This window comes from Geospiza fortis, unplaced genomic scaffold (genome assembly GCF_000277835.1).
Source record: "Geospiza fortis unplaced genomic scaffold, GeoFor_1.0 scaffold98, whole genome shotgun sequence".
NCBI classification, from domain to species: Eukaryota; Metazoa; Chordata; class Aves; order Passeriformes; family Thraupidae; genus Geospiza; species Geospiza fortis.
This window is the reverse complement of record NW_005054306.1, coordinates 3,561,637-3,579,086: the sequence shown is the minus strand read 5'-3', so window position 1 is coordinate 3,579,086 and position 17,450 is coordinate 3,561,637. Positions and strand designations below refer to the sequence as shown.

Genomic DNA, 17,450 nt, shown 5'->3' with positions numbered 1-17,450 from the left:
GGTGTTTTGGCTAAGCCATTTTTGTATGTACCCCCAAGGAGGCACAATGGGGAGGAATAAACTCCTGCAGAGGGGTAACTTCTTGTCCCCCAGGAGAGGTGATCTGACTGGAAGCCCTCCTCTCTGTTTACAGCCTACCTGGCTTTGATGCCACTGCCACCAGGTAAGGGGGAATTCAATCAGATGGTGCTACAAACCAGCCTACACCTCCAGAGCGCTGCTCCATAGGTTTTGTACAACACTTAGCAGGATGTGCCTGCTAGGTCAAAATCTGATCCCCTATGAAGTGTGTCCAGGACACAGCCCCCTCTCCTACCACACCCCAGAAGAGGAAAGCAGTGAGATGAGACTGAAGCCTTGGGGGAAGCCTTGTGTGCATGACTTGGTTACAACAGCATGTCCTGAGGACATTGCACAGGGCCAGCTGGGGACACTTGTTAATGAGAATCCTGGTGCACAGAGAATGAGAAATGTGACCTTTGGAAATTCAAATCAGGCTTAGCACATGTGTCTTCCAAATGACTGCTGTGACTCTCATCAGGGCTCATGTGGATATGGGCTATGTCTCAATGGCAGGCTTGCCGCTTGTTTTCCACGTGCTGTGCCCCAGCCTCCTCCCTGCCACTGTAGCACAAGCCCCCTGCTCCACGTGTCCCTGGGCATGTTGGGCTGTGCTCTCACACCGAGCTGGGCTCTGTGACTCCGGGAGCTCCGGCTCCGCAGCCTCAACCTGCCCACCCGGCCAGCAACGTGAGAGAGTGCTCTGCCTGTGCCCAGGTGCGTGCACAGCTCTTCTGCACTTCCTAGCAACTGAACGGCAGCCTCCCTGCCAATCCACTCTTCCCTGTGCATCAGCTTGCTTATTCAAATAGACCTCACTGGTGTCCAACCCTCTCTTTTCACCCAGACAGCTCCAGCTCTTCCCTAATTTGCCCTTTTTTCTTTCCCCTTGCCTCACTGAGATACATTTCAGCTCTTGCTCACTCCTGGTATCAAGCCCACTGTAAAGGACGGTGATTTATGTGGAAAGAAGGGAGACCAGAAGGACAAACACCTAAACACCTCCCGTAGGACTTACTGCAGAAAGGTTATCAGAGCATCTGGGGAAAAGGATTTTCTACCAGGTAACTGGTCTCTTTCTTAAAATCCCGCCTCTCTTAGGAAAAGTTTTACTGAGTGATCCCTCTCTTGCTAAGAAGGGAGTTCATGAGCCTACAAAATACCCTTGCAAGCTGTGGAGGAGAAAAATTGAAAAAAATCCCTCAAAATATAGTATAGAACCTCAAACCAGCATCAGGTTTTATAGCTTAGACTTGTGAGCATCTGAGTCAATTATCCAATAGTCTGATCTGGGGAAAACCCAGGAAGAGGGTGGCACAGGGTATTTAATTTTATTGTGGGAGAAGTTATTGCGGAAGTTCTGGCCTGTGGAGAATGTCTCCATGCACGGTTTAAGTTTGATTGAGAGCCAAAATCTTACCACTTTCTTTAGTTTCTCCTTTTATTTTCTCCTCTTTGCATAACCCACATTGTATTTCCAGGGAAGAAGGTAGAAAATCAGTCAAGTTAACAAAAGTTACATTGTCTCATTGATGGCAACTCGGAATACACCAGTAATAAAACAAGCAAGACAGTGTATTACAACTGCAGAGTTTTGCTTCAAGAAGTGAAAACTCCAAAAGGAGGAGATGGATATAGTGGGAAAACTACAACTTGTGGCATAGTTACATGTGAGAAAAAGGATTCTGAACCATAGATGCTGAAAAAATCAAACACACTACCAAAAAATCAGAAGAAAAAGAAGGCAAATAAACAGAAGATAACCCCTATGAAAAAAAAAAAAAAGGAAACAGTACCTCAGCTGTCAGGGAATACAAAATTAACAGACCTATTTTAGGGCCACATCTGAATCTCTCTGGAAATGAGAGGTGGCTATTGCAATGACTGAAAACCAGACTGGGCTTTAGTGGTGGCAGCACAACTCACCTAGAATGGGGAAATGCAAATGGAGCATCAGAGATGGTTCATACCATGCTCTTGGCTGTCCTACCTTGACTACACTATCTCTCTATGCTACAAAGATGAATGTATTTTAAAAAAAGGAATATAAATCTTCTAGTCAAACCTTGGGTCATGCAAAGAGCATGTCTTTCTGGAGAAGCAATACATAGGTTATTATTTAACGAAACACTATTTAATATATTATGCTAAACATCATTTTTCATGCCTTTTCTCAGCACTCTCTTGATTGGTTCCAGTGGACAGATCAGCAGCTGCAATGTTTTTTTTGTAGCAGGTAGATTCAAGAACTCCAGAGGGGACTACTGATAATCAATATTTGCAAGGGTTGTAATTTCAATGTATGATGTTTTATTATTAATAGTTTGTAACTTTATGCACCAGTTTCACATTACTTCTGAATCACCACCAAAAGTGACAACTTTAATTAGGTTTTTAAATATATACAAGACTGAGGGAGGTATCTGGAAGCCAAGCACAATGTGTTTCTCCCTATCAGCCTCTAGGCAATCACTTGGATTGAATCTACACCAGCAAATGGAACACTCCTGTGTACATACCTCAGTTTTACCCTCAGTGAACTGGACTTGTTCATGTAATTACTGATAGGGTGAAACCACTATGGAGAATGAAATGATCTCCTGAGTGAAGCTGGTATTTCCTCTGACTGTACAACATGACTATTTGACAGGACATATGCTTTGGAGTTCATACAAGTGAAGCCTGTGAAAGCCAAGAGAACCTTCCTGGATGATGCAGAAAAATCTCAGAAAGTCAGTAACAAAACAAAGAGCTACCACAAGTGTCACCCCAGAATTACACTCAGATCTTTTGCTTCTTCCTCCTGGCAGCTGTGTGAACATTGAAAGGTCCTGTTTCAGGACCACAGATAAGTCCCTCTGGAAAATGAGAGGAAGAGAACAAAGTCAGTGGGTTTTGCAAGTGACACAGGACTCACAAGGAGGGGAAACTACCAATGAAAATTGTGGAAAAGAACTGCAACTGCAGTCACAGCACAAAGCTTAAGCTGTTGGACTGGCATCAAAATCCATTGGCACAGAAATGACCAAATCAGTCCTAATTTGATATCTGTGCTTCCTGATTCCACAGGAAAAGAACGAAAAATCATTATTTTCCAGGTGTACATTTTGGGATAGTATTGCAATGTAACCTTTAAACACACTGAAACAACCTAAACATATTGTGGAGGAAAAATCAACATATTTCTCAAATATTTCTTTTGTCCATATGGTTTAAAGAGTGAAGAAGAACACCATGTTACTCTTCAGAGCCAACACAGCCCACTCTTTTCATGTTTATTCTTATTTTACACACTTTTTCTTTTGCTTCTGAAAGGGAAAATATATCTCAAATCTATTGAGAACTTCTAACACTTTTGAGAACTGAACCTTATTATCACAAGAATGGGATAAAGTAGATGGATGCAGAGGCAGCATCTTGGGTGTCCTTTATCCAGCTGAATTTGTTAGATGGGTTATTGAGTGTACTCCTATTTTAAATAATCATTTATGTGCATTAGGCAGCAGATCCACTCAGACTGTTGAGTTTACTCAGGGTTAAGCTGGGAGTCCTGCTTTGTGCATTGGACTCTTTTTTTTCTTTAAACAATCCTATTGAAAATTGACATTGGCACTTGGAAGCATTCTGAACAGCTGCTAAGAGCACACTGATGGTAGATCACACAAGCTATCACTGAGCTGTCCTTCAGCTCTCAGATCTGTAAAGCAATCTCCTTTAATCCTTTTCTTTGAGGAGTGTCTGAACTGCTGAGGGCTGAACATATTTTCTTCTAGAGCTACAGATTCATTACTATCCCTAAATTTTGCAACAACATCATTTGTTGCTGAAAAGGGAGTTTCATCTTCTGAGTTATCTGTGGGTAAGTGGTGCACTGTCAAGGGTAACTTTTATGAATTACCAGTATCTATCAACAACAAAAGTAAGGTCTTTGACAGTCTAGAAACCATTCCTTGCAACAGTTTAAGTGCAGTAAGGAAAGTGTGTGCTTGTCTCACTAAGACATGAACTCCAGCTCTACTTATTTTCAAAGCAAGCATTTATTCCTTCTAATTATTTTCATATTGGGCAAAAGAATTCAGTGTATTTTATTTTTCCAGAGGAAAAAAACATTGACAATTGTAATGAAGTATAATCTAAAGTAACAATTCACTCTTGCATCTCCTAAAATACAACCATTTGGCTCAAAACAATTAGCAAAAGAGAATGGACACTAAAATGCTTTGGTAACTCAAAGTACCATGCTCTCATTGACTGCATGCAAGTCTTTCCCTGAGACACACAAACTTGTATCACAAGAAATCTTTTTTTCCCTTTACCCACTGCGTCTTTTCTTATATTGAATTACTGACAGAGGTGCAACTCAGTGCATTAAATATTCAAAGATATGCAAACATGTTTGCAGTGAGCAGCCACAAATCTACAGTAGCTGCCTGAAAGGCAATTTACTGTGAACACAAACATGTTCTCTACATCTGTTACATGCAGTTGGCTGCATCCCTAAAGCAGTTATTCTGCTATTCCAGAAAATTCTGAAACATGGTCTGTACAAGCCTGTGGAACAAAATGTTCTGTCAAGAATGCTGCTGATACTGTCAGTATTCCTCAAGGCAAAGGGCTACAGAGTGTTGGGAATTTTTGCTTGCAATTACAAATAGCAGGCTTCCTCCCTTTCTTTTTATTTTAATTTGAAAAATATTTTGTTCACAAGCCGAAAAGAACCTATTTAGACATTTGCTCCCTCTTTACCTCTTACCCAGCACAGGACATGATGTTCAGTCTTGCCTAACCCAGCTCCTGCTTCCTCTTGCATGATCACTCCAGCTGATCCAGTCACTTTCCCTGGAGGCTCCAGGCTTGAACCTCAAGGCATCTCACAGGAGCACAAACACAGGGATGGGAAGGGTATGCTTCAAAAGGATAATGCATGTCATACAGAAAAGTGACAGGATAGTCTGGCACTCTCCAGGTGTCCAAACCCAGTAATGTGAAGAGCATTCCCTCATTTGCTGATGCAGTCATTATGGGGTTCTCCTCAGACTTGTACTAGAAACCTGTGATAATTAGTCACAGGCCATCTTCACCCTGCAGCATGTGGCACAGATTCTGCAGCTACCAGCACCAGTGACATTAGTTTTGACACATATTAGGGTTACAAAGTTTATTGGTGTTGATGCAAATTTTGATTTTGACATAAGCCAAATATATATAAGACATATATTTTTCACTTTTGCCTAAGAAAGCAGAAAACTGCAAGCAGTCATTCTAGCACTTTGCTAAAAACCTCAAGAAATATTCTGCTGTAAAAGAAGACTGTCTTCTGTCAGGGAAGAAAGAGGAAGAAAACTATTCTCTTCTGATTCTTGTGTACAAATCACTTCAGTTTTATTAGCAAACATAACAATGTAAGAAATTAATATAAAAAAGTTAAAGATGCCATATTTTCTTTGCCACAAATTGCTACATACTCTCTAGTGACTCTGGGTGCTCTGATTATTCACTTAGTGTCTTAAGACACACTTTCAGCTAAAAAGATATTTAATAACCTTTTAAATCAGATATTAACCCACCTTTCCCCCTAAAGCACAATACATAAATGGATAACAGTAAAGAACAATAAATAGAAAAGTTAGTAACAAATTCATTACTGCAAAAGAACAAAACTAGATTTCCTTTCTAAAATTATTTTTGTGACTTATCAGTCCAGTGGATTTGGCAGGAGAATCCAGCTTGGATTTACATGTATCTGTTTCGAATGTACTCTCTGTACATGAGGAAGTCATCTCTTCCCAGGGGCTGCATGTTTCCTCTTCCAGCCTGAATGTGTGCATGGAAAATCTCTATTGATTTCCTATCAGCTCTTGGAGGCTGGACTTCGTAAATATTGTCTTGAGAAAAGGAGGAGATGGGTATTCTGGAAAAAAAACAAACATGCAGAATATTTGGAGCTTTAGGTAAAAATTTTCCACACAGAGAGAGGAGTATTTATTTTCCTTGAAATATACAGAAGAGTCAATGAGAGGGCAAGTTCCCAGTAGATAATTCATTTACCTAGATTTTTATCACTACTGCAGACCTGGTAAGACCCAGCTTTGCAAGTAGGGTAATTAGGTAAGTTGTCATTAATCCCATTACAGAATACCTTCTCACTTCCCTTTGCCCTGCCCTCATTTCTTCATCCTTCCTCAGATCTGCTACGGTCAGTAAGTACCCCAGCTAAAGTAGATCTGTGCCATGCATGACAGCAGATAAAAGAAAGACTTCATTGAGCTTCCACTTAGTAGCAATTATGACAAGTGATTATACTCTGAGCCAACGCAGAGAAAGGATTAATTAGGTAAGAAACTTCCATCTAATTATCAGGAAGCAGACAATTTATTATAAGCAACAGCACTCAGATATTTTATGAAAATATTTTTAAAATCTTCTTCATCCAACAAATAACATATTTGAATCCTAATAGGCATATTTTTGGGCTCAAAGCTTCTCAGGGAAGAAAGTAAAGTGGCAACTTACTGTCAAAGCTCACTATTTCATAAAGCAAACATCAACCTGCCCAAATGCAATGAAGATTCAGATATTAGCATCATTGCCATATTCTACAGAAGCCACAGTCATGACTCACTACCTGTGTGCTTTTTCAAGAGACAAGAAAGTTATTTTTATGCATAGAATATCTTCTTCTGAAGGTGAAAAAACAAGTAAGAACTAGAACATTTGAGCAAAGGGAAAGCCCTTCTATAAATAAAATGCCCTAATAAACTCCTTCTTGCATTATGGGCACAAACTAATGTTTGACACTGTTTCTAAATGAGGATCTCCATTAAAACTGTCAAAAACCTCTTGTTCCCTCATTTTACAGCCTTTTATTTTAGTAAAATATATTGTATTTTGGATGTTTCATCACGTGACAGCTCATTAGTCTTAAAAAATTACTGCAGCGTGTCACGTAGGGTATACTGCGCCTATATTCCAGTACAACTGGAATATGGTATATAAAGCAAAAAGGCTTCCAGATTAAAGTAATACTTTTCAATTTTGTATTTCAACTTTGCATAGCCATACATTCATTTGATTATTCTTTGATTGCAATGATAGAATTACTTATACAAGCATAGTATTCAACTTGAGACAATAAAATCACTAGTCCCCTACAGAGTTTGGCTGCATACTCTAAAACTTTTTTTTTTCCTCAACAATGTGATAGTTTCTTCTTATTATCACTTCCAATTTATTTCAAGTGGGTGTTTTCAGAACTGGTAAAAAACCTTAGCCTAGATGCTTTAAAAGTAGATTGTTTTTCAAAGCATCCATAGTTTCTGCAGTACTTACTCAACCAGCGTAAAGCATCCATGCTGAGACTCTAGCAATGGCATTTGACACTAGCACACCGTACTAACTTATCAGTGTCACTATCTAACAACAAAGGTGTCACTTAATAAATATAACTGGTCTGTCTGGTCCACTAGCAAATGGGCAATTAAGTAAAAAACAAAACAGAGCCATTACACTAAATTGATGCCTTCTCTATTTATTGATTGGTTTCTAAAGATACGACATTTCTGAAGCACTAATGACTCAAAATTCTTTCCTTAGGTACAATGGAAGCTGGGCAGCAAAGTCCATTTAATTTTGAGCATTTAATAACCAAATCTCAATTTTCCTCCTACTTGCATCAATATGATAAAAATATATTGAAAGAACCACATGTTCATGAGTGCCAACTTTGATTAATAACCCTGTATTAAGCTGTAACTATTTGTAGAGTGCTTGTATTATCCAGTCATTTAATTAAGTTATTTCTCTAACATATTCATGTAAAAATCTATTTTACTTAATAAGTTTAATATCTTACAATAGTCATGAAGGAGAGCATGTTATTTATGACTTGGCTATCAGGTTTCCCTAGACACCCGTAGCTTTATGGCCTCCCAGTGAAAATTCTGTAGACAGGAACATAAGCTTTATGTCATGAAGGACAGCACCCCTGACATGCAATTTTCAATTATTTTCATCCCACTTATGAGCAGGCTTCCTGGTGTTATGGTTTCACCAAGAGTATCACTGTGTCCACAGTAAAAGATACAGTTAAAACCGTCAGTTACAATGAAGAAGTTCCATATTTCCAAGGAAAAGTTCATGGTGATGTAGATTAGCTCTCAGACACATAGCAGTCACCAGAAAGCCACTGCATTTGTTTCAACATTAATTAGTTCTCCTCAAGTCTCTGTATACCCAAAAAAGTAAACAAAATCTACTTTTTCACCTTGTTTGAATCCTAAGCAAACATCCATGAAGATGATCAGAGGGCTAGAGTACCTCTCCTATGAAGACAGACTGACAGAGTTGGGGTTGTTCAGCACAGAGATGAGGAGGCTCCAGGGAGACCTTGTCTCACCTTCCAGTGCCTAAAGGGGGCTGCAAGAGAGCTGCAGAGGGACTTTTTTAAAGGGCATGAAGTGATGGCCCAAGGGGGAATGGCTTTAAACTGAAAGAAGACAGGTTAAACTTAAGCAGTAGGAGGAAATCCTTCACTGTGAGGGCAGGGAGGCACTGGAACAGTGTTGCATTGCATCTGGGTGTTCCCTCCTACACCTGGTTCGGTGGCTGTCCCATGGGTGGTCCCTCCCCATTGGCATCCCATTGGCCACGGTCCTCTTTCTCTGCCCCCTCTCCCCTGGACAAAACCCCATAGCAGGCGGTCTGGGGTCTCTTTCTTCACCTGGGTGGCTGTACCATCTCATGTCCTGTCTCAAGCTAATAAACGGATACCTACACCCACGCGGAGGAAGAGCGCTCCTTGTCTTTTGTCCTTCGTCTATGCTGGTTCCGTGCTGGGCTTGGATTCGTGCTGGCCGGATTGGATTCGTATAAGCCCAGAAACCCACGGAACACAGCAGAACAGGTCACCCAGGGAAGTTGTGTTTGCCCCATCCTTGGCAGTGTTCAAGGCCAGGCTGGATGGGGCTCTGAGCAACCTGGTCTAGTGGAAACTCCCTACTCATGGCAGGGGGTTGGAGAACTGGATGGTCTTTAAGAATCCTTCTAACCCAAAGCATTCTACAACCTGACCTGAAGCACAGCTTGGACCCTGATGTATGCACCAGCCACTCTTGGGAGGAGGATGTTTAAGCATGCCCACACTCTTCTTTTGTGCTACAGGGAATCAAAACACTCAATTCTCTTTTCAGGAGGGAATAAAGTTTCTTGTACTCCTAGATAAATGTATGAAGTACATTTGAAAAGGTTTTGAGAGTATATTTTTACAACAGTATTATTTATATCATACCAGAATGAATAGTAGGGAATTAGGGAATGAGGAACAGGTGCACTGTGTCAGCCAACAGTAATTACACTACAGTACTTAGAGTCTGTCTCCATACACATTATAATAGATTGTGCTAAAAGTAGTCCAGCTCTGTTTAGCTCTATTTAGCTCTAAGTAAAATTCCATCATTTTTTCTTTCATGGAATTTCTAAGAACAAAAAGAAGAACTTCAAAATCCTTCCACATCCTCCACTCAACTTCGGTATTATTTCACTGCATCACTTTGGTCCCCATTCAAGTTCCCATTTTTTATTTCTAGTCTATACTTAATAGTTTCTAAATTCAAGACAGAACCTTCTCTTCAGTATTTACACAATTCATATTTGAATTCAGAAATATCACTGCAGTGCCATTATAAAAATAAAAAAGAATTCTTCTTTTGTAATGGCTTCATGTATTTAATTAAAATGGTCAAGTGTTTAAAATTGTGAAATGTGGGGCTATTAAAAAAGATTTTCTTGAGAAGTGTGGAAAAGACAACTAACCTAAACTTAAATTACATCTCACTGCTGATATGAACCCAAAGTTTTAGACAGAGTACCTAATTTTACTATGAAAAGAACTAGGGTTTGATTGCATTTGTATCATATATGAAGCGACCACTTGAGAATTAAATTAGTCAGATTTATTTTTCAATTTAAAAGGCATCTAACATCAAATTAATAAAAGTTAGCATAATTTTTTAATTTCTTCAAGAGCTCCTTGAGAAACAAGTGCAAGCTGTGCCTCAGCTGCCCTTACTGAAAACCCTCCCTCTCTCCCTAATCTTGAGTACACTTATGTTCATGCTATTATATTTTTCAAAAATAAGTATTTTCCAAGGAAATTCCTGATTCGGAGCAGCAATTCAAACTCAGTAAGAGAAAGCTTCCTTGTTTCAGAGTTGAACAACGTGCCTTTTAAGCATGGCTACATTTGTGACTTTAACTAAAGAACAATCTGTCACCATCCTAACAGTATTTAAACATTTTTAATAAGTTACAGAACAAAGCCCAAAGAAAGTTTTTAAGCAGTCTAGGGATATACTGTAATAAAAAAGAAATCACCAGCTCTAAGATACTCTATTTCCTCTCTCATCTGCATAGAGGAACATGTTTGGCAGAACTGGCAAGGAGAGATGATCTACAGGACTTCAAGAGGAGGAGTGACAGGAGGCACAGATTTGTGTGCCCTATGACTTTCACACTTCTACTATTCAGAAACACATGGAAATTACATTTGGGAATAGAGAAAAATCTGACTATCCCAAACCCACCAGAATTCTGTGTAGAGACTCTCTTTAATGTGTTCATTTTACAGCAGCTCAGCATTGGGAAAAAAAAAATTACATTTAAAGGGGTAAGAAAGGAATTATTATCTCCTACACTGTCTTACATGCTGGGAGATTTTGCAATTACAAAAAAGAAATTGCCTTCATTCATAGCAAAATTATTCTTCCTCTTACAAAATATTTTCTTAATAAACATGTCCATTTAAAACATTCAGGCTTGCTCCCTCATATTGAAAAACAGTTTTACAGTTTGCCAATCTAATTTACTACTTTAATACCCATTATGCATGTTTTATTATAAAACTACAGGCTCATTTACCTACGAATGTGGTAAATCATCACTTTAAATGTAGGTAATACCAAGTGACTAAACACTGCTATTAGACAGTATTGTCTCATACACAGCATTACATCAGTTTCACATCATTCTTTCTCAGCCTAACTGAGACTCACCCAGTCTCTGTCCCTACTTAGGTATAAATGCTGTGTTTAAGGTTTCCTCACTTCACCACCACAGAGGGGTGGACAAGAGGCAGTGCAGGAAACAAAGTTGAGGCTTCTGTAAACCAAAGGATTGCAGAAAATCTCTTGCAGTTCTAAGAAGTGTCCATGCTGTTGGATAAAGGATTGTGTACCCCAGGGACAGAAGTAAATAAAATTCTGTCTTGCCTTGGTGAAAATTTAAGCTGCCTACACTACAGGAAGATGTCAATTGGGAGGGTAGTACTTGATCATCGAAATTGTAAGACCTGGTTCAACATTAGTATGACATTTGGATAATACCACGACCCTTTTTATACACTAGGACTAAGAAGATTCAAATGCAACTTTGAATGTTCTCTAGTGGAGTAAGCAAGAAGAAATTGCCCTCTAAATTCAGTAGATTCAGCACTTTCTGTTAATTCAGGCTTGCTAAGACTTTTAAATAGAAACCCCTTGATACTACAAAAACTAAAAAAATAAAAAACAAGACTCCCCAAAAGAATACAAACAAAAACTAAACCCCCAAAAAACCCAAACCCTCAAAAAATCAAAAACCCAGTTCTTCATGCTATGCATTGAAACCTCTTATGCAGTAAAGAAAATGGAAGTGTGACTCTGAAGCAATTTAACATCAAATTTACCTGATCACTTTTCATATCTAATGAAAAAAGCAAAATCAGGCTAAAAGGAAAAAAGAGAAAGATTACTTACAAATTTATAACCTTATCCAAGGGGTGTTTTGAACAAAATTGCTGGCTGCCCTTGTCTTGTTTATGCTGACTTTGTCCCAGCTGAACAAACCTGTGAAAAGTAGTAGATAGAAGAATAAATCAAAGAAATAAAAGAATTATTCCACAAAAGTCATCAAACAAAGAAAATGACACTAAGAAATGAGATTTTGAGTCATACTATGTAAATCACTGATCATGATGTACTTCTCCAGTGAACAAGAGAGATTTTTTAAAGTTCATAGAGGGTGCATGCATGAACTCAGAACCTCCTTTGAAATAAGATCTGCTTATCAATTGGTGTCACTCAGTATGTCACAGGAAGAAACAGGCCTCCCCTAAGAAACAGGCAGCCCTCTACAGTCAACTTCCTATATCTTTCTCAAAGCAATCAGTCAGAGAAATAGCCTATGGAAAAATCAGCAAAAGACACAAAGTCTCTCAAGTTTCAGATTTAAGTCAGTCCTCTGTTGAATTCAATCTAGTTTATTCATCTGAAATGCTGTTAGTCCAGATCTCTTATTTACAACCATAACCTTTTGGGACAATTTCTCCATCTCCAAATACTTGCTGGAAGACACTGCCAATGGAAAATACTGTCTTCTTTTTTTTTTTTTTTTTTTCTTTTTCTTGGCAATGAAGTGGAACAAAATCTTCTGAAAAGTAGTTTATCACTAATCTTAGTCACCCAGAATAGGAGGAAAAGTCAGACAGTTTCAAATGTAAATATATGTAGCTATCTTGAACTCAATTTGATCACTCTCCAACACAGCTGTGCCACTGAAAAGACAAGTAAATGTCAGTTGTGATTTACTAGTTTAATTTTCTGAGGCAGAGTTTTTCTTAACAGTGAGCTTCCATTTAGCTTAAGAAGTCTTACAGGTCTACTTCAGGAATATTTACTACATTTTAACAAGCAACTATTACCAGTGCAAAACCAATAGCATGGAAGAGTGTACAGAAGTCAAATGAACAACATGTACCTAAGCAACTTATTGCAGTTTTTCTTTCTGCTCCATTCAGATTCTATACTGTAGAAACAAATGCCTCAGAGACAAGCAACATCACTTTGTTAAAGGAATAAATACTTACATTACTAAATAAGAGAATTTTAAGTGCAAATCAAAATTATTAAGATCTTCTACTGCAGGAGCCTGCTGTTGAAACCAACTTAAAAAAAACCAAAGGCAAATCAATTGCATAAGTATTTTAATTAATGCTTCAAATTATTCAACATTTTGAATAATCCAAGACCTAAATGCACACAAGCAAGTTTCCTGAGGTCAGGAAGATACCACACACAGTTGATCTGCAGCATATAACCTCAAATTACTGGAGGGACTTCCTGTCCCTTCCAAATTCAACCAATCTGGTCTTCTGTGTTTTGATAAGAATTATCTCAGCCATCAGTGAAATCAGGCTGAATAGATCTGAATTACTTTTAATTTGCATTTGCAAATAGTCTTAATACAGATCAGTTGACATAAAGCAACTTAACCTGAATTACTTTGAATCTGTGAGACCCTCATCCTCATAATGAAAAAACATGTAACATGTCCAGTGATGTCAAGCGAAGTCAGGATCTTACATCCCCACTTCCCTTATTACAGTAACAGAAAAAGGCTTGATGTGAGAACTGTCATCATACTGTGAAAGAAATTGCTGCTATTCTCAAGCGATGTACATTTTGCAAAGTATAGATTTTACTGTCATCCTTTATTATATAAATCAGCACACCAGACCAGAAATAGCACCATGCCTTGTTAGCTGAAAGAGATAAAGAATTCGTAATTTTTTCTATTTTTAAAACCAGCATTGCTCAAAGGAAATTAAATAAATGCAAGGTTTGTTTTGTTTTTTTCTTAAAAAGGATATAAATAGGGAGCTTCAAAGCCTCCAAGGGGTTTATAGTTTTACATTAGCAATAGACTGAACATTAGTCCAGTCTGAAGAAATTATAAAGCTGGAAGTATCTGCAATTCTGGATGTTAACACAGAATTGTTAATCTGTACAGAGAGACTCACAGTAGATACCAGCTACACTGGGCCATTTTCTGAACCACAAAAACTACCTGCTGTATCAAAGGATAGTTGTCAAATTTGCATCCATCTTCTAGGGTTAAAATAAAAAAGAAACAGAGGTAGAGGCATAGATTAAGGTAAAAATTTCAGCTATAATGAGAAACACCCCCCTTAACCCTATTGAAGTGTAGGATCTTCAAATGACTCTGCTTGCAGGAAATAGGTAGAAATGGGAATTTTAAAGAACAAAAGAATGCAAGAGAAATAGCTACACCTAAAGAAAAAGCAGGAGAAAAATAATTTTAAATATAAAGAAAAAATGCTTTGAGTAGATTAAGAAACTAAGTCAGGATGAAATGCCACATATCACCAAATTACATATCACAGCGAATTAAAATTTCCCTTAAAAATTGAAAATGTTTCAAATATAACAAGGTAGCTACTGCTATTACACATTAGAGAATAAAAAAAAATGCACACAAGGCCATGTCAATCCATGTCTCACAAGTATTTACTTCAATACATACACAGTGCTTTCCTGAGATGAAGTGTAGATTTCTTACATGACATTGTGTTAAATAAAAAGACAACTTTTATTATTTTATATGCATTTTTACAGAATAAGCTATTTCATTATGACTGATTTGAATTGGAGTAATTCAACACTTGAAAAATGCAAACTCCACAGATTACAAAGCTTACAGCCATGGAACCATTCTTGGTTCCACTCTTGGTTCCATTGATAAGCAAATTCTGCGGAATTTATTTATCAATGGAATATGGAATTCCTATGAATTTACTTATGAATTTCTAGGATTATATTAAGTGACAGGTATTTCTTTTGAAGCATCTTTCATTTGATTTAAACTCCAAATTTTGCTTTCAGAGACATATGCATAGCTTCCACTGAAATCAGAATTGACACAGACAGCTGAAAACAGTTTGATTTTGAAAGAGTTAGCATATATAGGCAAATTGCTCATTTAAGTAAGTTTAATCAAAGGAAGCACTTTGACAAACTGCTTTAACTAGCCCAAATTATCCTTTACCAATTACCACTGGAAATTTATCTCACCTTGCATATATTGAAAGATCATCTTCTGAAGGGACATCTGAAAGATTGACTCCATACACATCTTTTGTTGCTTGCACTACATTCTGGAACATAAGAAAGATTCAGATGAAGAATACTCTAACAACATCCAAAGAAAGATTGCTCTTAAGAAAGAACTTCCTTACCAGCCAAAATATCATTTCAGAAGTTCAGACAAAACCAAAAAGGTTTCTCACATCCACAGCAATCATAGCTTATACATATTTTTAAAAGAAAATTACTTATTCAAAATATTAATCAACACATTTACTCAACAAGTAAAGAATTCTTGAAAGGTATCATCAGGTAAAACGACATATTAGGAGACTAAATTATATTAATAGAACATAATGGTGTAGTTATTAAATTCTGTTCTATTGAAACTTAATATAGAATAAAACATATTCGTTCAAAACATGCTCCCACATTTGCTTTCACATTTCCTGATGTCAATTCTGCAAAAATTAGAAACCTCAGGTTGAACAGAACTATTTTTATTTTATACATTATGCAACCATGTCAGTCAACTATAACAAGGAATCAGTGCATATGCAATAGCTCACTAACTGTGTCTACTGATTCAGTGCTAAACTGAGGGGAGTTTTCTGACAAGACACGTGAGTCAAATATAAAGACAATTTCCTCTTAGTTCAAAATGATTCAAAGTCAAAGAACTTCAGAAGGTATGTCCAGATCAGAAGAATAAATGCATTTTTATAAACTTCTCAGAGATGTGAACAGAAAGGGACCAGTTTTTTGAGTTCCCCAGATAATAAGGAATGGCATGAATTAACAATGTAAATTATGGCTAAAATTCAGTGCATGAAAAGGTGCTAATAAAATGGAATATATTTCTTCTTATCATTACTAAAAAGTCAGAATAGCTCACCCAATTTTTAAGCCATTGAAATTCAATGTTTCAAATCACACTTTGTGTTTACATACACCTTTCATTTAAGCATCTTAAAAATCTAAAAAAGATATCTTAGGTCTGAGTGCTGAAGTGTGTTCAAAACAAGAGGGAAAAACTGATGTGAGATAAATTATGCAATAGTAGGAATCAAGAATAAAATTTCAAGTTGGATTTTTGTTAAAAAAAACCTATAAACAATCTGATTTACTGGAGAACAGGTACTCTGTTATTCAGAGATAATGGAAAACTTTTAGATAAAATATCTTGTATAAATACAAATAAATAAATGTGCTTGTACTGGCTCAGGAAGAAGACACTATTGCACTATTGAAGGCTGAAAATCCATTATCTGAGAACACACAACCCTAGGCTAAAGACTGAATGGAATCAAAATTTGAATTGAGGCAAAAAAAAAAAAGGCGGCGCAATTGTCTGTTGCCTATCAGGCACTACATTTTATTCTAAGGTCATAAATACTCAATTTTCTTCAGAAGTGATAACATGCACAATCCTATAACCATTTAAATTACCTGTGGCTTTAAAAAAAACCAACCCTGCTAGACAACATAAGTATTTTCCAAATTTCTACAGTATACATTAGCATAACCTTTTGCTACGATACTTTCAATGGTATCCAAAATGGATATCTACAAGAAAGAATTTGAAGAACTATTACATGAACTAATAAAATAGATACTTCTATAATTCTTTATACAACTCAGTATTTTCATTAAATTAGCACCCAAGGGATTCCAACAAAATGGGAGTTATGCCAGCAAAAAAAGATTAACAGCCCACAGCTGCAAATATACATTCTTTCCACCTGACTGGGCAAACGCAATTTATTTCACTATTTTATTCACTGCCATTATCTGCAACCTTAGTAACAGTAATAGCATAGGACCTGTGTGGTAACATTATCATGCACATTTTTGAAGTTAGTTAATTCTTTTTTTTTAATGCCAGAGCACATAATTATGGGACAGCAATTTAAAAGTGTTCACATAAATCAGGTTGAGACTTAGATGGAATTAACATTAATTTACAGTTAATCGACCTAAGCAAGTGGCATTGTCCAAAAGGAATTGCCTTGTAATTCCAAGAGGTGGTTCTCAGGACCTCAGCTTCATACTACATGTCTTTCAGGGAATTTAACTCCCATGGACTAAATGTTGATTAAGTAGGTAGATCAAGTACATTCCTGGAGAAAAGGAATCATTTGCATGCTCCAAGGCCACCTAATGATGTGTGCCAGAGCACAGTAACAGACAATCAGATGTGCACTTCTGCTCTGAATTAACACACTAATACAGGTGCATTTTAAACAATGTAATGACCCAAATACCTTCCAAATGCCATAGGTTTCTGACAGTAGTTTTCTTTTTTTAATGTTATTTTCCTTTGTGTTTCACTATTGCACAACAAGAAGAACAGAAAAGGTTAAAAAACACTTGCAGTGCAGTTATGCTAATATCTACAAAAAAAAATTACACTGGAGACCTTTGTCACTAAATTTCTCAGTGCTTTACTTCTGACTGTTCTATAATGCTTTTTTA

The 17,450-nt window shown here is 37.3% G+C and overlaps 1 protein-coding gene across 1 annotated transcript in view; it reads right to left on the bottom strand.

Annotated features, from left to right (window-relative positions):
• Positions 1–1,487: 1,487 nt before the first annotated feature.
• FIG4 (FIG4 phosphoinositide 5-phosphatase) overlaps positions 1,488–17,450 on the bottom strand; it is a 45,937-nt gene continuing 29,974 nt past the window's right edge. Inside the window, exons 21-23 of the mRNA XM_031066718.1 lie at positions 14,964–15,046; positions 11,850–11,939; positions 1,488–5,971 (exon numbers count right to left, since the gene is read on the bottom strand). Of these exons, the coding sequence (XP_030922578.1) occupies positions 5,794–5,971; positions 11,850–11,939; positions 14,964–15,046 (351 nt within the window). The 3' untranslated portion in view covers positions 1,488–5,793. The remainder of the gene's footprint in view (positions 5,972–11,849; positions 11,940–14,963; positions 15,047–17,450) is intronic.